The sequence below is a fragment of the Rhinoderma darwinii genome, chromosome 3 (genome assembly GCF_050947455.1).
Source record: "Rhinoderma darwinii isolate aRhiDar2 chromosome 3, aRhiDar2.hap1, whole genome shotgun sequence".
NCBI classification, from domain to species: domain Eukaryota; kingdom Metazoa; phylum Chordata; class Amphibia; order Anura; family Rhinodermatidae; genus Rhinoderma; species Rhinoderma darwinii.
In genome coordinates, this window is record NC_134689.1 from 298,166,083 (window position 1) to 298,193,789 (window position 27,707).

At 42.8% G+C, this 27,707-nt stretch overlaps 1 protein-coding gene across 1 annotated transcript in view; it reads right to left on the minus strand.

Moving 5' to 3' along the window:
* STRC (stereocilin) overlaps positions 1 to 27,707 on the minus strand; it is a 91,122-nt gene that overhangs the window by 45,167 nt on the left and 18,248 nt on the right. Inside the window, exons 6-9 of the mRNA XM_075855254.1 lie at positions 5,762 to 5,872; positions 4,870 to 5,036; positions 2,606 to 2,792; positions 2,076 to 2,185 (exon numbers count right to left, since the gene is read on the minus strand). Of these exons, the coding sequence (XP_075711369.1) occupies positions 2,076 to 2,185; positions 2,606 to 2,792; positions 4,870 to 5,036; positions 5,762 to 5,872 (575 nt within the window). The remainder of the gene's footprint in view (positions 1 to 2,075; positions 2,186 to 2,605; positions 2,793 to 4,869; positions 5,037 to 5,761; positions 5,873 to 27,707) is intronic.

Sequence of the window (27,707 nt, forward strand, 5' to 3'; positions counted from 1 at the left end):
CGGCTCTGCTCCGGGACTCTGTGGAATTCCCTGACATCGATGCCCATATATGGACAGTGTGTCAGGGTCTTCCCCAGAGCGGAGTCCCGGGCAGAGCGCTATTATCGGCTCTGCTCCGGGACTCTGGGGAAGCCTCTGACATCGCTGTTCATACATCGACAATGATGTCAGGGGCTTCCCCAGAGCAGGAGTCCCAGTGATGTCAGGAGCACAGCTGGAGTCCCAGGAAGAGCCTACTAGCGCTCTGCCTGGGACTCCAGCTCTTGGCAAGCCCCTGACATCACTGGGGCAGCCTCTACAGAGGGCACTGGGGCAGCCTCTACAGAGGGCACTGGGGCAGCCTCTACAGAGGGCACTGGGGCAGCCTTTACAGAGGGCACTGGGGCAGCCTCTACAGAGGGTACTTTGGCAGCCTCTACAGAGGGCACTTTGGCAGCCTCTACAGAGGGCACTGGGGCAGCCTCTACAGAGGGCACTGGTGCAGCCTCTACAGAGGGCACTGGGGCAGCCTCTACAGAGGGCACTGGGGCAGCCTTTACAGAGGGCACTGGGGCAGCCTCTACAGAGGGTACTTTGGCAGCCTCTACAGAGGGCACTTTGGCAGCCTCTACAGAGGGCACTGTGGCAGCCTCTACAGAGGGCACTGTGGCAGCCTCTACAGAGGGCACTGTGGCAGCCTCTACAGAGGGCACTGTGGCAGCCTCTACAGAGGGCACTGTGGTGTTATCTACAAGTGGGTGTGTGACAGTATCTGAAGAGCACAGAGGGCACTGTGGCCTTATTTAGGGGTGTGTTGCATTATCCACAGAGGGCACTGCGGCAGCATCCACAGAGGGCACTGCGGCAGCATCCACAGAGGGCACTGCGGCAGCATCCACAGAGGGCACTGCGGCACTATCTAAAAAGGGGCTGCCCAATCTTGACATGTGTGCTAACTGAGCCGCCGGACTGTATTTAGCGACACTTAAACTGGAAAGCTGGATTGTTGAAATAAGCACGTGGAGAAATATCTCAAATTTTAAACCTAGCGGTATTATTCTAGTAATGTAGTGTTATTATTCTAGTAATGTAGTGTTATAGTAGTTCAAATAACTAATTGATTAACAATAATTTTGTATTGTATCAAATTTGAAAGTAATGCGGCCCGTCAACTTCCCATTTTTTCTATATGCGGCCCACTTACCCGGCCGAGTTTGAGACCCCTGATGTAAAGCATGCCGCCACTGGAGCAGTGGAAACAAGTTCTGTGGAGTAACGAATCACCCTTCACTATCTGGCAGTCTGATGGACAAGTCTGGGTTTGGTGAATGCCAGGAGAACGTTACCTGCCTGACTGCATTGTGCCAACTGAAAAGTTTAGTGGAGGAGGGATGTGGGGTTGTTTTTCAGGGGTCGGCATTGATCCCTTATTTCCAGTGAAGGGAAATCTTCTTGCTTCAGCATAACAAGACATTTTGGACAATTGTATGTTTCCAACTTTGTGGGAACAGTCTGGGGAAGACCCTTTTCTGTTCCAGCATGACTGCCCCAGTGCACAAAGCAAGGTCAACAAAGGTATGGCTGGGTGAGTTTGGTGTGGAAGAACTTTACTGTCCCGCATAGAGCCCTGACCCTTAACCCCATCGAACACCTTTATGTTGAAAGAGCAGAGATTTCGAGCCAGGCCTTCTCGTCCAACTTCAGTTTCTGACCTCACAAATGCTCTTTGGGATAAATAGGCGGAAGTTCCCATGGACACACTCCAAAGTCTTGTAGAAAGCCTTCCAAGAAGAGTGGGGTCTGTTTTAGCAGCAAAGGAGGCACCAACTCCATATTAATGCCTATGACAATGGGTTGTCGTGAAAACTCTTGTTGGTGTAGTGTGTAGGTATCCCAATAGTTTGGTCCATATAGTGTATATGTGCTGCTTTTGCCAATTGTACAATTTGCAAGTACATAAAGAAAGCAAGTATAAAAATGACTGGCCATCATAATGGAATAGTGATCAGTCCCATTCTACATTCATTTTCAACTGAATTCACACACAATAGAGTTCATACTGTAAGGACACAATTCTCCAGATAAAGACAGTATACCTCTGTACTTTGTCTATATCATGGCTTGTGTTCATAAGGCTTTGTGCCACATGACGGCCTTGTATCATCCCCAGATTCACATCTTTCCAGCCATCTGCCAGCAATTTAATCTGAGAGGCACAAAAGAAATGATTAGTATAACTGTCAGTACCTAGCTAGCGTCCCTTTTATTCTACATTTGTACACTTCCCGAATACAATAATCCTATGTATAATACATTGGAAAAATGTGCTGTCATGACTTCTATCACATTATAATCACGGTCAGATTAACTTGAGGGTGGCAATTAATAGGGCATCTTGCCCATTCCTATAATTATTAGATCGTTTGTGCGTATTTATACTGTGCTTCATTCAGAGCCTATTATTACTTGTAAAAAATGACTGAATTCAGTTTAGGACATATATGCAAATGAGTAAACTAAGGAGCATCATTAGTATGTGACTTCCCCAACTATGGGGAAATATGGAATAGACGGACAGTATACTGTAATATTTGCATTTGTCTATTATAAATAAAGAAACACTAACCTGATCAGAGCTGAGCTGTACAAAGTGGCAAAATGGCAGGTATGGGAGTAGTGGTTGAATAGATCTCAGGAAGTGTGGTGGCCATGATGGGACATCTCCAAACATGTCCGAGTGCAGGAAATGTTTAGCAAAAGCACGCTTCTGAGCGATCTTCATTTCTTGACTGTGGACTTTAATTGCATCTAATCTAGAACAAATGATAACTTTTCAGCATAGCATCCCTCTAAAAGTTGCTATTTTATTGGGTTATGATATATTATTATGATTAAAGGGTGGGAATTTGATGACAGCTCTATTGTACTAGAGGCCTAGATAAGGCAGGACAGTTAAGGTCCTATTACACCGGCCGATTTTGGCCGGTGAAGTGAGCGCGATCAACGAGACAGCTCGTTGATCGGCGCTCGTCTGCTCCTGTCACACGGAGCTATGTATGGGGACGAGCGGTCGTTACTCCGATCGCTCATCCCCATGCATTTGTATCATGTTGGCAGCGCGTCTCCCTGTTTACACAGGGAGATGTGCTGCCGACACGATAATGTTTTACTTTTTTAGAACGATACGATCAGCAGATGAATGAGCGTTTGCTCGTTCATCTGCTGATCGCTGCCTTGGGGCAATTATCGACATCGAGCGTCCTATGAACGATCGTTTGCCCGATAATTGCCCAGTATAAAACCCCCTTTATACTATAAACACAGATATGGTTCGCTATGCATCTCCCCTGTCAATCCCTGGTCTCTAGGGAGGGGGCTATACTCTAATGATCTATGACATTTATCTGTCAATTGACTTCCTTTTATTTCAGCACACACATTCTGGTGCAGTCTATACAGACAATATAGGGAGGAAGTGTGTGTCTCTCCCCCGCATCCAGGGAAGATAAAATAAAAAATGAATTGCTACAACATTTAAAAAGAGAACAAACACATTATTTCTCTTCTACAGACTTACATCTAATCAATGAAACGAAACTTAAAGAGGCTCTGTCACCAGATTTTGCAACCCCTATCTGCTATTGCAGCAGATAGGCGCTGCAATGTAGATTACAGTAACGTTTTTATTTTTTAAAAACGAGCATTTTTGGCCAAGTTATGACCATATTTGTAGTTATGCAAATGAGGCTTGCAAAAGTCCAAGTGGGTGTGTTTAAAAGTAAAAGTCCAAGTGGGTGTGTATTATGTGCGTACATCGGGGCGTTTTTACTACTTTTACTAGCTGAGCGTTCTGACGAGAAGTATCATCCACTTCTCTTCAGAACGCCCAGCTTCTGCCAGATCACGCTGTGACGTCACTCACAGGTCCTGCATCGTGTCAGACGAGCGAGGACACATCGGCACCAGAGGCTACAGTTGATTCTGCAGCAGCATCAGCGTTTGCAGGTAAGTAGCTACATCGACTTACCTGCTAACGCCGATGCTGCTGCAGAATCAACTGAAGCCTCTGGTGCCGATGTGTCCTCGCTCGTCTGACACGATGCAGGACCTGTGAGTGACGTCACAGCGTGATCTGGCAGAAGCTGGGCGTTCTGAAGAGAAGTGGATGATACTTCTCATCAGAACGCCCAGCTAGTAAAAGTAGTAAAAACGCCCCGATGTACGCACATAATACACACCCACTTGGACTTTTACTTTTAAACACACCCACTTGGACTTTTGCAAGCCTCATTTGCATAACTACAAAAATGGTCATAACTTGGCCAAAAATGCTCGTTTTTTAAAAATAAAAACGTTACTGTAATCTACATTGCAGCGCCTATCTGCTGCAATAGCAGATAGGGGTTGCAAAATCTGGTGACAGAGCCTCTTTAAGGCCTTGTTCACACAGTGCAGATTTGATGCAGATTTTGCAGGTATTGTTTTAAGTGAAAAACAGAATTGGATCCAGGAGAGCAGACCTATAAGGCCTTCGTGTATGTTTTTCTTCTGTTTAGGTTTCGTTCCTGTTTTTGGTTTAAAAAATACGTGCAAAATCTGCAACGAATCTGAAATGTGTAAAAATGTCTCAGGGAAAGTTCACACACGGCAGATATGTTGCAGAAATTTCTGCGACTGAAAATCAGTTCCATTCATCTGGATGGATTTGTTTCTGTAGCAGATCCATGGATTTCTGCAAGCCCATTCAGATAAATTGAGATGATTTTCAGTCAAGGAGTCAGAAATTTTTGCAACAAATCTGCCACATGTGAACTTACACTAAATATACAACACTAAAAAATAAAATAAAGACCTTGTTAATATAAAGCAATGAAAAATTGTCTCACTTACACACTCTGGTTAACCAAAAGAGATATTGGGAAGCTCACAATGTCAGATATGGACATAAAGGGTATGAACTGGGAAAGGTCCACGAATATCTGAGGTGTTAAGAGTGGAAACTTTTGAATGACCATTGAAGTTAAGGTCTCCAATCCCCTTTCATCAGCATGAGTCATCTAGAGAGACGGAATAAGATATTTTTAGGTGTTATTACCATAAGCGATGATGATATTTTATTTAAAGTTGAAGCATTTTGCCATAATATTTCCAGACCACTACTTACATGCTGTAGACTTCAGGTACTGACTATCATCATAAGAAATGTGTGAAGGAAAATTTATAGTTACCTCTACAACTGCAGTTTTTGATGCAAGATCTTCCAAAAGTGCAGCACACTTATGACCCACTAGGGGTCAGACCAGCATTTTCTGTACTTTTGAGAGATTTTATACAAAAATAAAACTACTGAAGTTATAACTGATTCATGAGCTCCTCAGAAGTCACAAACAGGACATCCCTGGCCCGCTCCAACCCTTTTAGGGTAGTTTTAAAATGACTTCTGCTGCTCATCTGATACCTCTGTTTTCTCCTTCTGTATTGGGTGTCTGAAAATGTTGGACAATAGATTCGGATAATACGCCCCTTGAACTCTGAGTGCCAGATTATTTTACTTATGTTATTACAATGTAAGATTAAACATCAATTATTTAAAGTCATGCAAAATGGAACTCAACATACACCTATAAGATAACTAAGTAACTGTAAGTGGATAAGATTATATCACACTAAACTATTTTGCTATGTTTATGTGGAAATCAATTTCCAAAATCCTTTACTTTGCCAACCACAATTTTGGTATATTTCTCCTACATAATAATAAATACAACATGTGTTTACTCGCCTGAAATCTTGGCCATGATCGATGCATCAATGAGATGAAACGTTCGACTGCATCATTCTCTGCTGACAACAGAACCTTCTGGAAACCTTCTCTAGGCATATGCAGATATTCCTGCCATGAAAATGTGCCATGCATTAATATCTATATAGTGAAACCAGAAGCAGCATGCTTGAAGAAACATGAGCCAGGCACACAAATGGTACAGGATATTGTTTCATTTAACCATTGTTTTTGGAACTATCTATTTTTTAAAGGGAACCTGTCACCAGCATTTCAAATATTAAACCAGCAATACCTGGTGGTAGGGGGTGAAAATTCACTTCTATATAACCTATAATTGTCTTCTTAGTCGGCTCTGTAGCTTTAGTATTCCGTTTTTTAGTGTTCCCACACCGTATGCTAATGAGCATAAAAGTCATATCTTCATTTGAAAAGAGTCAGATCTTTGTTTGAAAAGAGTCATATCTTCATTCCTCAAGTCTTTCCGAGTTTACCCCGCCTCCTTACTTTTGATTGACACCTCCTCGCCTTCCCCCAGCACACAAAATCCCGCACTTGTGCATTGATGTCCTTTTCTGGGTTGTGCGCACAAAGGGACACCGGATTATTATGATAAAAAGCGCTAAATGTTTGCAGACCGTTATTTACATTCGGAGGAGGAGTTTAGGCGAGGAGATAACGGCAATGAACTTTTGATAGCAGCGGCCAGTGAGGGATAAGTAAAGTTCAATAGGTGAAATGCTGGTGACAGGTTCCCTTTAAATGGGTTCACTTTAGCACTCTAAACTGCATTGCATTTAACCCCTTCCCACTGCTGCCACTTTTGACCTTCCTGACAGAGCCTTATTTTTCAAATCTAACATGTGTCATTTTATGTGGTAATAACTTTGGAATGTTTTTACCTACCCGAGCATTTCTGAGAGTGTTTTCACGTGACATATTGTACTTCATGTCAGAGGTAACATTTGGTCGATGCATTCAGCGTTTATTTGTGAAAAACACCAAAATTTCGAGAAAATTAGAAAAAATAGGCATTTTTCTAAACTTAAATGTATCTGCTTGTAAGACAGGCAGTAATACCACACCAAATAGTTACCAATTAACATTTCCCATATCTCTACTTAATGTTGGCACTGTTTTTTGAACATCCTTTTATTTTTATAGAACTCAACAAGGCTTATAAGTTTAGAAGAAATTGCTCACATTTTCAAGAAAATTTCAAAAGCCTATTTTTTTTTTAGGTTCTAGTTCAGTTCTGAAGTGGCTTTGAGGGGCTTATATATTAGAAACCCCCATAAATCACCACATTTTAAAAACTGCACCCCTCAAAGTATTCAAAACCGCATTTAGAAAATGTCTTAACCCTTTAGGCGTTTCACAGGAATTAAAGCAAATTGGAGGTGAAATTTACAAATTAAATTTTTTTTGCAGAAATTCCATATTAATCATTTTTTTTCTGTAACATAGGTTTTACCAGATAAACAATCAATGTTTATTGCCCAGATTTTGCAGTTTTTATAAATATCCCACACGTGGCCCTAGTGTGCTTATGTAATGAAACACAGGCCTCAGAAGCAAAGGAGCACCTAGTGGATTTTGGGGCCTTCTTTTTAATCAATTATATTGTAGGCACCATAAAAAAGTTTGAGGAGGTCTTGTAGTGACAAAACAAAGGAAACACCCCAAAAAATATGCCATTCTAGAAACTACACCCCACAAGGAATTAATCTAGGGTTGTAGTGAGCATTTTGAACCCACCTGTGTTTCATAGATATTATTTGAATTTGGATGTGAAAATGAAAGATTTTCCTATTAACCCCTTCAGGACCCAGCCTGTTTTGGCCTTCAGGACCCAGCCGATTTTTTCAAATCTGACATGTGTTACTTTATGTCGTAATAACGTTGGAATGCTTTTACCAATCCAAGCGATTCTGAGATTGTTTTCTCGTGACATGTTGTACTTTATGTTAGTGAAAAAATGTTGTCGATAATTTTGGTATTTATTTCTGAAAAACACCACAATTTAGAAAAAATTTGCAAAAATTAGCATTTTTCTAAATTTAAACGTATCTGCTTGTAAAACAGATAGTAATACCACCCAAAATAGTAACTAGTTAACATTTCCCATATGTCTACTTTATGTTTGCATTGTTTTTTGAACGTCCTTTTATTTTTCTAGGACGTTACAAGTCTTAGAACTTTAGCAGCAATTTCTCTTATTTTAAAGAAAATTTCAAAAGGCTATTTTTTCAGGGACCAGTTCAGTCTGAGGTGGCTTTAAGGGCCTTATATATTAGAAAATCCCCAGAAGTCGCCCCATTTTGAAAACTGCACCCTTCAAGGTATTCGAATCAGTATTCACAAAGTGTTTTAACCCTTTAGGCGTTTCACAGGAATTAAAGCAAAGTAGAGGTGAAATTTACAAATGTAATTTTTTTTGCAGAAATGAATTTCTAATAAAAAATGTTTGTAACACAGAAGGTTTTAACAGAGAAATGCAACTCAATATGTATTGCCAAGATTCTGCAGTTTTTAGAAATATTCGACATGTGGCCCTAGTGCGGTAATGGACTGAAGAACCGACCTCAGAAGCAAACGAGCACCTAGTGGATTTTGGGCCTCCTTTTTTAAAAAATATATTTTAGGCACCTTGTCAGGTTTGAAGAGGTCTTGTGGTGCCAAAACAGTGGAAACACCCCAAAAATTACCCCATTTTGGAAACTACACCCCTCAAAGAATTTATCTAGGTATATAGTTAGAATTTTGACCGCACAGGTTTTTCCCTAAATTTATTAGAATTAGTCTGTAGAAATTTTTAATATTTACAAGAAATAATAAAGAAAATGCACCCCAACATATGTAAAGCAATATCTCCCGATTACGGTAATATCCCATATGTGGTAATAAACTACTGATTGGACCCACAGCAAGGCACAGAAGGGAAGGAGCGCCATTTGGATTTTGGAGCATGGATTTTGCTGGATTGGTTTTCGGTCCCATGTCGCGTTTGCAACCCCCTGGAGGGACCAAAACAGGGGAAACCCTCCAAAAGTGACCTCATTTTGGAAACTACACCTATCAAGGAATTTTTCTAGGGGTATAGTTAGCATTTTGACCACACAGGTTTTTCGCAAAATATATTGGAATTAGTCTGTAAAAATTAAAATCTACTTTTTTTCTGAAAAAACATAGAAATTTTTAATATTTACGAGGAATAATGAAGAAAATCACCCAAACATTTGTAAAGCAATGTCTCCTGATTACAGCAATATCCCATATGTGGTAATAAACTGCTGATTGGACCCACAGCAGGGCTCAGAAGGGAAGGAGTGCCATCTGGATTTTGGAGCACGGATTTTGCTGGATTGGTTTTCGGTGCCATGTCGCGTTTGCAACGCCATTGAGAGACCAAAACAGGGGAAACCCCCCAAAAGTGACCCCATTTTGGAAACGACACCTCTCAAGGAATTTATCTAGGGGTATAGATAGCATTTTGACCACACAGGTTTTTTGCAGAATTTAGTGGAATTAGGCAGTGAAAATGAAAATCAACTTTTTTTCTGAAAAAGCATAGAAATGTTAAATTTTTACAAGGAATAAAGGAAAAAAAGAACCACAACATTTGTAAAGCATTTTCTCCTGATTACGGCACTACCCCATATGTGGTAATAAACTGCTGATTGGACCCATGGCACCGCTCAGAAGGGAAGTAGCGCCATTTGGATTTTGGAGCACGGATTTTGATGGATTGTTTTTCGGTGCCATGCCGCCTTTGCAACGCCCTGGAGAGACCAAAACAGTGGAAGCCCTCCAAGTTACCCCATTTTGGAAACCCCCGTCAAGGAATTTTTCTAGGGGTATAGTGAGCATTTAGACTCCACGGGTCTTTTGCAGAATTTATTAGAATTAGGCGGAGAAAATTAATATCACTATTTTTTTCCACTAAAATGTTGAATTTTCTCATTTTCACAAGGGATAAAGAAGAAATAAACAACCAATTTTTATAAAGCAATTTCTCCCGGGTACGGAAATACCCCACATGGGGTCATACATTTTTTTAATTAGAAATGAATTAACCCTTTCAGGACTGATCCATTTTTTGCTTTCTTATTTTCGTTTTTCACTACCCGCCTTCCAAGAGCCATAACTTTTTTCTTTTTCCGTCAGTAGAGTGATGTGACAGCTTATTTCTTGCGGGAGGAATTGTAGTTTCTATTGATACCATTTAAAGTGCCATAAAAAGTACTGGGAAACTGAAAAAAAATAGGAAAATATAGTAATATAGGAAAAAAATCTGATTCCATTTTTTGGGGTTTTAGTTTTTACAGCTTTCGCCGTGTGGTAAAAACGAAAACTACAGCGATTTTGGCGGTTTAAATTATTTAAGTTTTTTACGGTGTTCAAAGTGCGAGTTAAATAATGGTATATTGTAATAGTTCGGACTTTTACGGACGTAGCGATATCAATTCTGTTTATTTTTTACATTACTTTTGAAGAAAAATGGGAAAAGGTTTTTTTTTAAACTTTTTTTTTCTTTCTCACTACTAATAAGTTTAATTCTTCTACACATTTTATTAGTCCCCTTAGGGGACTTGTACCAGCGATCATTGGATACTAATGTATTGCAGTATATTGTTATTCTTACAGGCTTCTGTAACCGTACGATCGCTGTTCCTGTCCGTTAGTCCCGGGTGTCAGCTGTAATACACAGCTGACACCCGCAGCATATGGAGCGGGCTCAGCACGTGAGCCCGCTCCATACATCACCCCCGCACCATGACGTGCTATTAAGTCATAGTGCTCAAAGGGGTTAATGCACAGCGGATGGTGTGAATATTGCAATTTTGCACTGATGTGTCATTTTAGTGCATAATATGTTGTGCCCAGTTTGTGCCACTGAAGACAAATACCTCATAAAACGTTAAGCGGGTTCTCCCGGGTATGGCGATGCCATATATGTGGGCGCAAACTGCTGTTTGGGGACGCTGCAAGGCTCAGAAGGGAGGGAGCGCCATTTTGCTTTTGGAGCGCAGATTTTGCTTGGTAGTTTTTCTGTTTTGGGTTTCGCTGGAATTTCAGTTTATACTGTGGGGGCATGTGTAATCTGTGCGGAGAACATCAGGGCATAATAAGAGGGTATAATAATGCGGTAAATAAATAATAATTCATAGATGTGTGGCTGGTGTCGCACTGATAAATGGTGTCGGATGTTATCTGCTTTTAGAAAACACTGCACATTTTGCATCGCCATATTCCTGGGAGCCAGAACATCTTTATTTTTTCACCACCGGAGCTGCGTGAGGGCTTATTTGTTGCGGGACAATCTGTACTTTTCATTGGTACCATTTTGGGATACATGCGATTTTTTTTGATCACTTTTTATTAAAGTTTTTTGCAAGCCGGGTGACCAAAAACAAGCAATTCTGACAATGTTTTTTAGTTTATTTTTTTGCGGCGTTCACCATGCACTATAAATGACCATTATATTTTATTCTGCAGGTCGGTACGATTACGGCGATACCATATGTACATAGGTTTTTTTATGTTTTGCAGCGTTTGCGCAATAAAATCAATTTTTTATAAAATAATTTATTTTCTGTGTCACCATATTCTGAGAGCCGTAACTTTTTTATTTTTCAGTTAAAAAAGCGGTGTAAGGGCTTGTTTTTTGCGGGATGGGTTGTAGTTTTTATCGGTATTATTTTCGGGTACATGCGACTTTTTGATCACTTTTAATTCTCTATTTTGCGAGGGGTGGTGACCAAAAAATAGCGATTCTGGTGTCGTTTTTTATTGATTTTTTTTGGGGTGTTCATCGTGCGGGAAAAATAACATTATAGTTTTATAGTTGGGGTCGTTACGAACGCGGTGATACCAGATATGTGTACTTTTTTTAACGTGTTCATTTTTTTCCTATAATGAAAGGCTTATTATAGGAAAAAAATTAAGTGTTTGTTTATATAACTTGAAATGTTAAATACTTTTGTGTCAAAAAAGACAAAAGTATAGTAGGTATGATACCTTTATTGGCTAACCATAACAGTTCTATATGCGGCTTTCAGAGCACACAGGCTCCTTCTTCAGGCAGTTTACAAATGAATGACTTAGAAAAAAGCACAACATTTAGATGTTACACAAAGACAATTAGTGCATGAGGTGATACATCATTAAGATAAGCCGGGGCAATAAAACTGAGGTTATAGGGGTGATGACTTAGGAGTTAAGGCATCTGGAGTCAGTCTGATGGGGGACGTGACGTGTGTCCATGTAGTGGCTCATAAATCCAGGTGTTAGATTGAGGCCTTGTGTCAATGACTGGAATTTTATCATCATCTTGAATTCCCAAATTTTTCTTTCTCTGTTGTTTTTAAAATGACCCTTCAGAATGAGTACCGTTAAATCTGCCAAACTGTGATCAGGTCCAGAGAAATGTTTTCCCACGGGTGTATCCACCTCCTGTTTTATTGTATGTCTGTGAAGATTCATCCTGGTTTGTAGTTTTTGTATTGTTTTTCCAATGTAGATTCCTTTATTGATGCACCTTGTACACAGGATCATGTAAACAACATTGGAGGATGTACAGGAGAACGTGCCAGTGATTTTATAGTCCTGCTGCGTGTTTGGTATCTGGATGGTGTTTGATGACCAGATGTTGGTACAGGTCTTGATTTTCTACTGTTGCAAGGAAAAGTGCCAGTCTCTGATGGTGGTGAGAGGGCACTTCTGACCAGGAGATTCCTTAGGTTTGGTGGCTGTTTGTAGGCAAGGAGTGGTAAATCTGGGAATATTTCCTTCAGTTTATTGTCTTTGTTAAATATAGGTTGGAGATCAGCAGCAATTTTCCTCAAGATGTTCATTTGGGGATTGTATATGACCACTAGGGGAACCCTGCTGTTGTCTTCCTTCTTTTTGTACTCCAGAAGATTGCTCCTTGGAATTCCTGTTGCTCTGTAGATCTGATCATCTATAATCCTTGGATGGTATCCCTGTTGTAAGAATGTATTCCTCAGTGATAGCAGGTGTTGTTTATATAACTTATAACTTTTATTTTTACACTTTTTTAAAACATTTTTATTATCTTTTTTTTACTTTTTTCACTTGTCCCACTAGGGGACACTTAGACTTGCAGCTTTGATCGCTGCTAGAGTACATTACACTACACACGTAGTGTAATGCACTCCAACTGTCATTGTGACGTGACAGTCACACTGACAGGAAGCCCCGGAGGAGCGGCAGGAGGCTGCTCCTCCGAGGCCTCCGTACATGGCAACCCGGAGGTCATTGTCTGACCTCCGATTGCCACGACAAGCATCGGTAGCCCGCACGATCACTTCGTGGGGGCTGCCGATGTGCTTCAAACCACTTAAATGCGGCGACGGCAATCCGTCGCCGCATTTATGGGGTTAATTGCCGAAATCAGCGGCGATGGTCCGCTGACCGGCAAGGCTGGAGTGTCAGCTGTCAGGGAAAGCTGACCTCCCGGTTCTCGGACACTGTCCGTTAGGACAGTGTGCGCCAGGAACTACTCCGCAATAGTACGTCTGGATGCGGGAACTAACCCCTCTGCAGGACGTACTATTGCGGAGCAGCGCGGGAAGAGGTTAAAAAAAAACAAAATCAATTTTCACAAGGAATAAAGGAGAAAAAGCCCCCCAACATTTGTAAAGCAACTTCTCCAGAGTACAGAAATATCCCATATGTGGTCATAAACAGCTGTTTGGGTACATGGAAGGGTTCAGAAAGGATGGAGCGCCATTTGGCTTTTGGAGCGCAGATTATGTTGGATTGGTTTCTCAGCACAATGCTGCTTTTGCAAAGCCCATGAGGTACCAGTACAGTGGAAACTCCCCAAAAGTGACACCATTTGGGAAACTACACCCCTTTTCCATAAATGATTGCGCTTCGGATGGTGCAAAGTAAAAATTGCAATTTTTCTCTAGATATGCCATTTCAGTGGGAAACATATTGTGCGCAGTTTGTGCCACTGTTTCAGAAACACAACCCAAAAATTGTTAAAAGGGTTCTTCCAAGTATGGCGATGTCATATATTTGGAAGTCGACTGCTGTTTGGGCACAGTGTATGGCTCAGAAGGGAGGGAGCCCCATTTGGCTTTTGAAGCGTGGATTTTGCTTGGTAGTAGTTCAGTTTGACTATCACTGGTGCTTCAATTTATAATGTGGGGGCATATGTAACTGTGCGGACTATATTAGGGCATAATAAGGTGGTATAATAATGGGGTAAAAAAAACAATCAAATAATCCATAGATGTGTAGCAAATGTATTTTTTCTTTCGCAATGTTGTGAGAAATATAACGTTTTAATTTTTTTGTCGATGGAGCTGTATTATGGCTTTTTTACGAGATGAGGTAGTTTTTATGGGTACCATTTTTGGATACATGCAACTTTTTGATCAGTTTTTATTGCAATTTTTGGAAGGCAAGTTGACCAAAAAACAGCAATACTGGCATTGCTTTTCAGGTTTTGATTTTTACAGTGTTCACCGCGTGGGATAAATAACATAATATTTTTATAGTTCAGGCCGTTACGGACAAGGCGATACCAAATATGTATGCTTTATTTATTCTTTCAATAACAAAGGACTTGATAAGAGAAGAAGGGCGATTGTTTTATTTTATTACTTGAAACTTTAATTTTTTTATTTTTTAGAACTTTTTTTTGCATCCCACTAGGGGACTTGAAGGTACAACTGTCTGATTTCCAACAGTCGTTCACTGAGAGTAAGCCGATTAGGCTCCACCTCTGGGCTGGGCCTAGCAGTTGTTAGACCAGGATGCCATTGTTAGGCCTCCTGTTGCCATAGCAGCAGTCAGCACCCCTGCGATCGCATCGCAGAGGTGTCGATTTGCTACCAACTACTAAGATGCAGCGATCGCTTTTGGTCGCTGCATCTATGGGGTTAATGGCAGGGATCGGAGCTAGCTCCAGTCCCTGCCATTACAGGAGGGTGTCTACTGTAATATACAGCTGACACCCATTGCTGATGACACGGGCTCAGCTTCTGAGCCCACGCCATCTTCCCATCTCTACCGGAAGCCTTTTAGGCCCCGCCTCCAGACCTAGGAGGCTTCTATAGTCAGCAGACTGGGTGGCCAGCATTAGGCCTCTGGTTGCCATTGTAGCCATCGGCACACTGGTGAACTCGTTACTTGGGAGTCAATTGGCTACAAACTCCTTAAATGCAGTGGTCGCTTTTGACCACTGCATTAAACGGGTTAATGGCGGGGATCAGAGCTAACTTCGGTCCCCGCCATTACAGCAGGGTGTCAGCTGTAACATACACCGTGTTCCAAATTATTATGCACATTGGATTTAAGTTTCATAAACATTTCATTATTAGTTTTTCAATTAAACTCATGGATGGTATTGTGTCTTAGGGCTCTTTGGATCATTGTAATCAATCTCAGACACCTGTGATAATTAGTTTGCCAGGGGTGCCCAATCAAAGGAAAACTACTTAAGAAGGATGTTCCACATTATTAAGCAGGCCACAGGTTTCAAGCAATATGGGAAAGAAAAAGGATCTCTCTGCTGCCGAAAAGCGTGAAATAGTGCAATACCTTGGACAAGGTATGAAAACATTGGATATTTCAAGAAAACTTAGGCGTGATCATCGTACTGTGAAAAGATTTGTGGCTGATTCAGAGCACAGACGGGTTCGTTCAGATAAAGGAATAATGAGGAAGGTTTCTGCCAGACAAATTAATAGGATTAAGAGAGCAGCTGCTAAAATGCCATTGCAAAGCAGCAAACAGGTATTTGAAGCCGCTGGTGCCTCTGGAGTCCCACAAACCTCAAGGTGTAGGATCCTCCAAAGGTTTGCAAGTGTGCATAAAGCTATTATTCGGCCACCCCTAAACAATGCTCACAAGCAGAAACGGTTGCAGTGGGCTCAGAAATACATGAAGACTAATTTTCAAACCGTGTTGTTTACTGATGAGTGCCGTGCAACCCTGGATGGTCCAGATGGATGGAGTAGTGGATGGTTGGTGAATGGCCACCATGTCCCAACAAGGCTGCGAAGTCAGCAAGGAGGTGGCGGAGTCATGTTTTGGGAATCATGGGGAGAGAGCTGGTAGGCCCCTTTAGGGTCCCTGACAGTGTGAAAATTACCTCTGCAAAGTACGTAGAGTTTATGACTGACCACTTTCCTCCATGGTACAAAAAAAAGAACTGTGCCTTCCGTAGCAAAATTATCTTCATGCATGACAATGCACCATCTCATGCTGCAAAGAATACCTCTGTGTCATTGGCTGCTATGGGCATAAAAGGAGAGAAACTCATGGTGTGGCCCCCATGTTCCCCTGACCTCAACCCTATTGAGAACCTTTGGAGCATCCTCAAGCAAAATATCTATGAGGGTGGGAGGCAGTTCACATCAAAACAGAAGCTCTGGGAGGCTATTCTGACATCCTGCAAAGATATTCAAGCAGAAACTGTCCAAATACTCACAAATTCAATGGATGCAAGAATTGTGAAGGTGATATCAAAGAAGGGGTCCTATGTTAACATGTAACTTGGCCTGTTAAGTTTTTTTTTATTGAAAGAGCTTTTGATTTCTGTAAATATGACCTCCTGATGCTGCAAATTCAACAAATTACCATTTTAGTTCTCTTTACAACCTTTAAAATGTTTTGATCTCTGTTGAGCATAATAATGTGAAACAGTGCATTTTGAGTTTTTTACTTCTAAAAAAAAATCTGTTATCATTAGGAGATTTGTTCAATAAAATTTGCATTATACTCCAACGGTTGATGGCTTGAAGATTATACTGACTGTCATTTGCATCGACTATTTAGGAAAATCAGCGAAAAATAACATTTGCATAATAATTTGGAACGTGGTGTACAACTGACACCCCCGTGGCTGAGGGCACAGACTCAGTTTCTGAGCCCGTGCCATCCATTTGTTGTAAGTATACGACAAATTTCAGGAAGCACTAGCTTTCCCTGATGTATACTCAGGGGCGTAGCAAGGAAGGGGCAGGTAGGGCATGTGCCCCGGTTGCAACTAAGAGGGAAGGTGGGGTGGGCGCCAGGGCCACACCGTCCATGATGGCAGCCTGCTGCCTCTGAAGGGGGCGGCGGCACCACTGAAACCAGCCGCCGCCATCCCCTCCTGCAGTAGAGGCAATAAATGGCCGGGTACATTCCGTGCCCGGCCATTCCGCGCCTTTCACATACTCAAGCGGAGCGATTACTTCTTTGCGCCACTGCACCATTGAAAGGCATGATTGACATAGAAAGTCATAGTGTCCTGCCAATCAGCGCCTTTCATAGACGCAAGTGGCGTGATGACATCATCACACCACTTGCGTCTATGAAAGGCACTGATTGGCAGGCAGAATGACTTGCCCTGTCAATCAGCGACTTTCAACTACATTGCTCCCCTTGCATCTATGAAAGGAGCTGATTGATAGCAGACCACCTCAGGAGAGAGCAGGTCTGCTGTACCACCGGACGGTGCGCGAACGGGATTAAGGTGAGTATGTAACGTTTTTGTTTTTTTATCCTAATAAAAATGTGAGTGACCTTATCTATAGGGGGCTCTATCTACAGGGGTTGGCTCTATCTACAGGGGGGCTATATACAGGGGTGGGCTATATGTGGAGAACTACAGGGGGAGCTATATGTGAGGCACTATATACATGGGGTTGGCTATATGTGTAGCACTATTTATAGGGGGAGATATATGCAGGGCACTATCTACAGGGGTGGGCTATATGTTGGACACTATATACAGGGGTGGGCTATATCTACAGGGGGCTATATACAGGAGTGGGCTATATATGGAAAAATATAGGGGGAGCTATATTGTTCCATTCAGGGGTGGGCAATATGTGGAGCACTATTTATAGGGGGCTATATGTGGGGCACTATGTACACTGGGGGCTACATATGGGGCACTATTTTCAGAGGGGGCTATATGTAGGGCACTATATACAGGGGAGTGCTATATGTAGGGCACTATCTACAGGGGTCTCTATGTTGGGCACTATCTATAGGGTGCATGGTGTGTGTGTGTGGGACCCAGTGTATGGTGCTATTATAATTAGAGGTGCAGTGTATGGCGCTATTATATTTAGGGGCATAGTGTCTGGCACCATAAGAACTTTATCTTTGTTTATAGGTACAGAAATGTTTGAAAAGTTTGAAGCTGAAGACATCTGAGTTGTAAACTGCAGAAATGTGCTGTGGCCGGGAGAAGTCGTCATAGAAGTCTGGACCGGATGGAGAAGAAAAGAGAAAAAGAAGAACTAGAATCTGACGTCACCTGTGAGTCACTGAATGTAAATGTTTATTCTGCCTATAATCAGTACAGTATTCACTGTATGATCTGCAGCGAGATGATGGGTGGTATGATTTTTTTTGTGAAACAGCATCTCCCAGCATATCCTTACCATTGTTTGGGCCATGCTGGGAGCTGTATACAATTTAGTGCAAACCTATGCAACAGGGGTTGCACTAAATTGAGCTGTATTTGTGCTTGAGCTGTATTTGTGCTGGTGCTGTATATATGTGCTAAGCTTGGTTCTGGTGCTGTAAATATGTACTGAGCTTGATTCTGGTGCTGTATATATGTACTAAACTTGGTTCTGGCACTGTATATATGTACTGAGCTTAATTCTGGTACTGTATATATGTACTGAACTTGGTTCTGGCACTGTATATATGTACTAAGCTTGGTTCTGGCACTGTATATATGTACTGAGCTTGGTTCTGATGCTGAAATATATGCACTGAGATTTGTTCTGGTGTTGTATATATATACTGAGCTTTGTTCTGGTGCTGTATATATGTAATGAGCTTTGTTCTGGTGCTGTATATATGTATTGAGCTTGGTTCTGGTGTTGTATATATGTAGTGAGCTTGGTTCTGGTGTTGTATGTAGAACTATATTGCTTGTAAAATGTACAAATGGCTTTAGGATTGTACGATACGGGGTTTGAACCTACTGGACCATACCGTGTCGCGGGAAGACAGCTGGCCAACCAGGTACAATACAATGTCTATAGTCCAGAAAGGGTACCTGTGGCAATGTAGACAGTAGCGGTGATTCAGGCTTAAGATGAGGCTCCGGGAGCAGACAGACACCCGGCGGGTCTGACACAGTAGATGCAGCGGAAAACACAACACGACTTCAACTCTAGACGGCACAGAGGCAAGGTAGCACAGGATACAGGGTACAGGCAGCAGGAACGGGTAACACTGGGAACTGGAAAATACTAGGAGACCATTTGCAAGACAAACTTTAGGTAACACAACAACGCTCAGGAAATGATCAAGAGGGCAGGGCCCTTTTTATAGTCCAGCAGCATACTGGGCTAATTACAAATTCACTGCAACTGGACGCGTATTGGCCCTTTAAGGCCGTGCGCGCGCCCTGCCGGAGACAGTCTCTGAACCAGGAAGTGAGTGCCGGCGTCTCTCAGGAGGGAGATGCCGCCGAGAACTCACATGTCCATGGTCTGCGGCCATAGAGGTTACAATGCTCAAGTTATATAAAAACTATTTGGAAAAAAAATGACACCTCATTCATTGGTACAGAAAACAAATATGGCGATGGGAAGGAGATGTTGGGAAACAGGTTCGGGGGGGGGGGGGTGCCAAACTGAATCTTTGCCCCGGGTGCTGGAGAACCTACGGTAGCTACTGCTCTGTGTATACTTACAACAAATGTCGGGAAGGAGTGAAGGGTTCCACAAATAAGTCTATAGTCCAATGCAGGGGTGGACATAGTCAGTTGAGGGTCCTCGAACAAGAACAGTTTGCATGCAGCTTGCTCATCATCGATCGAGTACCTCTGTAATGGCTTGCTAGCAAATCCCTCATCGATGTGCCGATTTCTCTAGTAGATTACAAACATCTATCCTTATGAAAGAAAAGTGCATTGGACACACAATAAAGAGAAATAAGTGTTGAGGTTGTTGCAGAGACTCCTTTAGTCACTGAAACTCAGGAAGATAACAAAAGTGATAAAAGTCTTCTTTAACCCATTCCCGACATTTGTCGTAAGTATACGTCATGGAAAGCTAGTGCTTTCCACAATTTGTCGTGTATTTACGACAAGTGGATGACACGGGCTCAGAAGCTGAGTCCGTGCCATAATCACCCCTGGGTGTCAGCTGTATATTACAAGTGACACCCTGCTGTAATGGCGGGGAGCGAAGTTAGCTTCGATCCCCGCCATTAACCCCTTAAATGCAGCGGTCAAATAACTAAATCGCTGGGGTGCCGGTGGCTGCAATGGCAACCGGAGGCCTAATACTGGCCTCCCGTTCTGTCTAGTACAGAAGCCTTCCATGCCCTGCCCAGAGGTAGGGCCTAAAAGGCTTTCGTAGTCGATGGCAAAATGGCGCAGGCCCAGAAGCTGAGCCCATGTCATCAGCGGCGGGTGCCAGCTGCATGGTACAGCTGACACCCTCCTGTAACGACAGGGACAGGAGCTAGCTCCGATTCCTGCCATTAACCCCTTAGATGCAGCAATCAGAAGCGATCGCTGCATCTTAGTGGTTTGTAGCATATCGGCAGCCCTGCCTGCTATAGCAACAGGAGGCCTAACAATGACCTCCTGGTCTGCCATTACGGAAGCCAATTAGGCGCCTCGCGGAGGCAGAGCCTAATCGGCTTGCTGTTAGTGAACTACTGAAAGATCTTATACATTGCACTACATAGGTAGTGCAATGTATTATAAAATAAATCACAGTACGACCTTCAAGTCCCCTAGTGGGACTAAAATAAAGTGTAATAAAAAAAGTGTAAAAAATAAATCGCCCTTTTTCCCTTATCAAGTCCTTTATTATTGAAAAAAAAAATAAACCATACATATTTGGTATCGCCGCGACCATAACGGTCTGAACTATAAAAATATTATGCCATTGTTCCCGCGTGGTAAACGCCTTTAAAAAACCCTAAAAAACAATGCCAGCATTTCTGTTTTTTGTCACTTTGCCTTCCAAAAATTGGAATAAAAAGTGATCAAAAAGCCGCATGTATCCAACAATGAAACCAATAAAAACTATAACCCATCTCGCAAAAAACAAGCCCTCATATAGCTCCGTCGACAAAAAAATTAAAAAGTTATGGTTCTCACAACATGGCGACAGAAAAAATATATTCTATAATATATTAATAAATTCTTAATATAATTTTATTGTGCAAAAAATTTTAAAACATAAAGCATACCCAGGACTCTACTTGTGTAACCTGTTTACGATTTTTGCTCTCATGTCTGTATAAGCACTTTATAGTTGCCTGTTTCTTTTCTTTCACAGACAACCGTACATGACTGTTCCCTATGGCAACAGTCTCTTATATATGAATTTTTGTGTAACTTGTTTACGATTTCGCTCTGATGTTTGTATAAGCACTTTATAATTGCCTGTTTTTTTCACAGACAACCTTACGTAACTGTTCCTCACGGCAACAGTCTCTTATATATGAATTTTTGTGCACTTTTTTATTATGTTTTGTATTTGGTATACGTTTTCTGGAGATCCGTGTATCTCCGATGTCGAGGGTTTTATACCATTAAGTGTGAGGCATAGGTATGTCTATAAATGATATATCATAGTAACACACCAATTTTTACATATATATTTTTCATATCACCTTTGTATTTTAATATATATAACTGATCATTTATTTAATCTATTTAGGTTATTTGTTGGCATCACTATTCCAAGTATCAAATGTTTCTTTTTGTCTTTGTCAAATATTATGTCATGTGAGCAACGTTTTTCCTGAGTTCGGCTCTTATTCAGGCACAAAAATAACTGCCTTTTAAAAATGAATCAGATGCAATCACTTGGACTCCTTGGTTAGTATAACCACACTAAATTGTGAAAATTAGAGATTATGAAACACTAAACAGGTTATTAGATGCCCTAACTTACTTATCTATTTACATTATCCTGTTCTGTCCAATCGGGTGCGCGCTCCTGACGTGCGCGGCCGGGACTGGGTCAGGCCACGCCCGTATCTCCGATAGTGCAGTGCGCATGTCCGGATCTTCTGGTACGCGTCCATAGACAGGATGTGCGCCGCAGCACTGGAGGACGGAAGTGGGGCCTGCCACACTTCCGGTTTCGCCGTCGGATGCGCGCCAAGTGCGCTTGGACAGAGCAGAACATAGATAGACTACACCTGGGCCCCATTATAGACAGGGTATATAGGGTGCCCCCTGGTTAGACACACTACACTACCTTGAGGAAGTGGACATTCGCGAAACGCGCGTCGAGGCGCACACAGTGACCATCGGGACCCAGCCAAGGACTCTTTATGGGTAAGATTATCCTAGTTATCCTCATATTTAGGGTCTGGTTTAGACCCACTACTCCCATCATCTGATGCATGTTTTCCGGACCATTTATGCTCCCCAACAGTATCTAAGTATGTAATAAGATCTAACTATTATATGCTACACTAGTGATAGTTTTACTGTAAACCCATACTGAAAGGGTTCACTATACTTACCCTGGCTCTCCTGTTGTGTCTCTATGTCATTTTTTATTGAGTTTCTCCTATTTACATACCTTTTTAAATGTTTGTTATTGTGCATATTTAAATAACGTTTTGTATTGACACTTTTCGATAATATATTGGCTACAGACTCTGTTCTTTCCTTGTCTATATATGTACTATAGAGTTGCCTCATTAATATATGTGGGAGGATGTTCCTTGGAACAATACCTAGCCCAACAATTCTGTTTGCTTTTGGAGACTATTAGTTATAATTCTATCTTTCTATGTCCTATCCAAGGCCGTTAACCCCATGCTGCTGGGCCTGCCTTGGCTCCGACTGCATGCCCCAGTCTTGGACTGGAACTCTGGAGAGGTTCTCCAATGGGGCCCGAGTGTCACAGCCAATGCCTGGTGCAGATTTATTCGGTCCAGCCTCCTCTGCCTTGGTCATTGGCGGGATTGCCTGGTCATTATGCTGCATTCAGCAAAAGGGAGGCGGAGACACTGCCCCCACAACGGGCGTATGACTGTCCTATCGAGCTGATCCCTGGTGCATCACTTTCCCGTGGTAGGATATATCCTCTCTCCTTGCCAGAGACTCTGTCCATGTCCACCTATGTTAAAGAGAACTTGTTGAGGGGATTCATACGGAAGTCTTCCTCCCCGGCTGGAGCCGGGTTCTTCTTCATCAAAAAAAAAAGGATGGCTCCCTCCTTCACTGTATTGACTACCGGGGTCTCAACCAAATCATGGTGAAAAATAAGTATCCGTTGCCACTGATCTCTGAATTGTTTGATCGTACACGTGGTGCCAAGATTTTTTCCAAACTAGACTTCTTGTGTGGGGCTTACAACCTAATCAGGATTCGCCGGGGTGACGAATGGAAGACTAGACTGCATTTAACACCCGAGATGAACACTATGAGTACCTAGTCAGGGCCGGCCTAGGGGTGTGCGAACTGTGCGAGCGCACAGGGCGCTGCCCCCTTCAAGCATGTAGGGGGCGCCACTGGGCTCTGCCTCTACTCTGTGCTCTGTTCTTACACGGAGTAAATAACAGCCGAGGAGCAGAGGAGGAAGCTCCGCCCACAGCCCGTCCTGCACGAAGCCTGTCAGCATGGAGAGATGGTGAGTGTCTCTGTGTATCTGTGTGTGTGTGTGTGTGTGTGTGTGCGTGTGTGTGTGTTTGTATATATACAGTATGTCTCTGTGTTTGTATGTGTATATGTTACAGTGTGTGTCTCTGTGTATACAGTATGTGTCTCTGTGTTTATATGTGTATATGTTACAGTGTGTGTGTCTGTGTATACAGTATGTGTCTCTGTTTGCATGTGTAGATGTTACAGTGTGTGTCTCCCTGTGTATACAGTATGTGTCTCTATGTTTGTATGTGTATATGTTACAGTGTATGTGTGTAGTGGGTATATAGTATGTGTCTCTGTGTTTGTATGTGTATATGTTACAGAGTGTGAGTGTGTGTGTGTGTGTGTGTGTGTGTGTGTGTGCCTGCATGTATTTATGTCTCTTTGTAAAAGTGTGTTCAATATTAAAGTAGAACAGATAAAACAAAGATATCCGTGCTGCTTCCTATATACCCTGCTTCCCCTATATATCCTGCTGCCACCTATATATTCTGCTGCCCCCTATACATCCTGCTGTCCCTTATACAATCTGTTGCCTCCTATATAACCTGCGGCCTCCTATATACACTTCCGTCCATTATATACCCTGCTGCCCCTATATACTCTGCTGCCTCCTATATACTCTGCTGCCACCTATATACACTGCTGCCCCTATATACTCTGCTGCCTCCTATATACCCTGCCGCCTCCTATATACCCTGCTACCCCCTATATATCCTGCTCCCCCCTATATATCCTGCTCCCCGTTATATAACCTGCTGCCTCCTATATACCCTGCTGCCCTTATATATATGCCTCTGTGTGTGTGTTTATATGTGTCTGTGGGTATAGTTATCATCTACGAGATTATCTGTACTCAGAGAGTTATCACTGTGTGTTATCAGCGGTGTTACATAGGACTGCAGATAACATTCACTACATTATCTGTACTCAGAAAGTTATCACTGTCTTATCTGTGGTGTTACATAGGACTGCAGGTAACGTCTACTACATTATCTGTTCTCAGAGAGTTATCACTCTGCTATCTGTGGTGTTACATAGGACTGCAGGGAACATCTACTACATTATCTGTACTTCGAGAGTTATCACTGAGTTATCATTGTGTTATCTGTGGTGTTACATAGGGCTGCATTATCTACTACATTATCTGTACTGAGTTATTACTGTGTGTTATCTGTAGTGTTACATAGGGCTGCAGATGAAATCGACAACATTATCTGTACTGGGTATACATGGGTCTGTTTGTGAATGTGTCTTTGTGCTTGTATATATGTGCCTTTTATGTATTTGTATATGTCCCTGTCTGTGCATTTATCTGCCGGTGTGTGTGTGTTTATGTGTCTGTACGTCTATATATTTAGCTGTATGTATATATTCCAGATGAGTGTGTGTATATTTTCCTGTATGTCTAAATATCTGTCTTTATGTATGTATGGTATATATGTTTCAGCGTGTCTATATATGTGGTTAATTTTTCGTTTGTGTAGGGGGCGGGAATAGAGAGTCCCGCACAGGGCGCCATTCAACCTAAGGCCGGCCCTGTACCTAGTAATGCCCTTCGGCCTGTGTAATGCTCCTGCGGTCTTCCAGGAGTTTGTTAATTACATTTTTCGTGACCTCCTCTATGTTTGTGTTGTGGTCTATCTTGATGACATCTTGATTTTTTCTCCAGATCCTATGACTCATCAGAGACATGTCTGTCAAGTTTTGCTGCGGTTAAGGGAGAATCGTCTGTACCCCAAGTTGGAGAAGTGCGTGTTTGAGAAAGATACTCTACCCTTCCTGGGCTACATCGTCTCAAATCAAGGACTCAAGATGGATCCTGAAAAGGTCAAGTCCGTCCTCGAATGGCCACGCCCTCAAGACTTGAGGGCCATACAGCGCTTTCTGGGATTTGCTAATTTTTACAGACAGTTTATTCCAAACTTCTCCTCACTGACATCTCCTATCTCTGACCTCACTAAGAAGAGTATGAACGCCAAGGTGTGGACTCATGAGGCAGTGTCCGCATTCAATAACCTGAAGAGTGCCTTCACGTCAGCCTCTATCCTCCATCATCCAGACGTTTCTCTACAGTTCTCGTTGGAGGTGGACGCATCCTCTGTCGGTGCTGGAGCACTCCTGTTCCAGAGAGGTTCCAAGGGCAAGTCTATAGTTTGTGGATATTTCTCTAAGCTTTTCTCTTCCACAGAACGCAACTACTCGATTGGGGATCAGGAGTTCCTGGCCATCAAATTGGCCCTGGAGGAGTGGAGACATCTACTAGAGGGCGCAGCTAATCCCATCCTGATTTTTACGGACCACAAGAAACTCACCTGTCTCCAGGTGGCCCAACGGCTGAATCCTCGTCAGGCCAGGTGGTCGCTGTTCTTTACCAGGTTCCCGTTTGAGCTCCATTATCGCCTTGCTGACAAGAATGTGAGGGCCGATGCCTTATCCAGGACTTTCGAGACAGAAGACACCATGGAAATTCCACAGAACATTATTGATACGTTTTGCATTGTCTCTGTCTATCCCCTGCAAGTTGGGGACATTCCCCCAGGGAGGACTTTTGTGCGCCTGGCTGACCGAGGGAGAATCCTCCGTGGGGACACTCCTCTAGACTGGCAGGTCATGCGTGGACCCGTAAGAACCAAGATCTGATTGCCTATCATTTCTGGTGGCCCACGCTTCCCAAGGACATTTTGGACTTTGTTGCTTCCTGCTCAGTGTGTGCATCTAACAAGGTCGCCCACTCCAGACCTACTGGCCTGCTCGAGCCATTGCCTGTGCCCGATGCTCCCTGGCAGCATATAGCTATGAACTTTATCACTGACCTGCCTCTCTCTGCTGGATGCAGTACTGTCTGGGTGGTGGTGGATCGATTTTCGAAGATGGCCCACTTCGTTCAAACTGGCCAAACTGTTTATCCAACACATGTTCCGCCTGCACGACTTGCTGCAGCATATTGGAGGACTCCTAGGTGTAAAGTTGGACTTTTTCTCAAAACCTACCATCCTCAGTCCAATGGTCAGGTCGAGGTCGAGAGGATCAATCAGATCTTGGAGAACTACTTACGCCACTTCATCTCCAAGCAGCATGATGACAGGGTGCAGTTGCTCCCATGGGCTGAGTTCTCTTACAATAATCACACTAGCGAGTCCACACAGAAGACACCGTTCTTCATTGTCTACGGCCAACACCCACGAATTTGTCTCCCGATGCCTGATACATCCGAGGTACCAGCTGCTGACACTGCTTTTAGGGACTTTCTGCAGATCTGGCAGCAGACTCGATCCTCCATCCTGCTGGCGGTCGACCGCATGAAACGGAGGGCGAACAGAAGAAGAGAACCTCAATGCTCCTACCCTCCTGAAGAAGTTTCTCTCTCGCACTGGCCCCAAGAAGAGGGGGCGTAAGGGGGGGGATACTGTCATGTCCGTGGCTGCGGGCCGTCAGGTTCACTCTAGGCCGTACAGCAGATGGCCAACAGGGCGCATGAAACATTCTATAGTTCGTATAGGGTACTTGTGGCAGCTCGGACAGTAGCAAGGCAGGCTTGGCTGGGAATAATGGGTCCATGAACCCTACGAGAGAACACCATTTATCAGTGCGACACTGGCCTGTGCATAAAGGAATGCTTCACAGCGCAACACATCTATTTATTATTATTTTGTTTTTTTACCCCATTATTATACCCTCTTATTATGCCCTGATGTAATCCGCACAGCTTACATCTGCCCCCACATTATAAACACCAGAAATACTCAAACAAAACTATTACCAAGCAAAATCCGCGCTGCAAAAGCCAAATGGCGCTCCCTCCGTTCTGAGCCCTACAGTGTGTCCAAACAGCTGTTTACTTTCAGATATATGGCATCGCCATACCCGGGAGAAACCTTTTAACAATTTTTGGGGGGTGTGTCTCCAGTGGCACAAGCTGGGCATGACATATTTGTCACTGAAATGGCATATCTGGGGAAAAATGTAAATATTTACTTTGCACCATCCGCAGTGCAATCACTTATGGAAAAGACCTGTGGGGTGACAATGCTCACTACACCCCTTAATAAATGCCTTGAGGGTTGAGTTTCCAAACTTGGGTAACTTCTCAGGGGTTACATCAGAGCCTTTGCAACTGTGAACCAATACTTTGTAAGTCGCCAAATTAGGCCTCAATTTCGCATGGTACTCTTTCACTCTTGAGCCCTGTCGAATGTCCAGGAAAAAGATTAGGGCCACATGTAGGGTGTTTCTAAACCAGGAGACACAGCATAATAATTAGAGAGCTGTCTTTTCAAGGTGGCACCAGCTGGGCACCACATGTTGGCAAATCTATGGAAA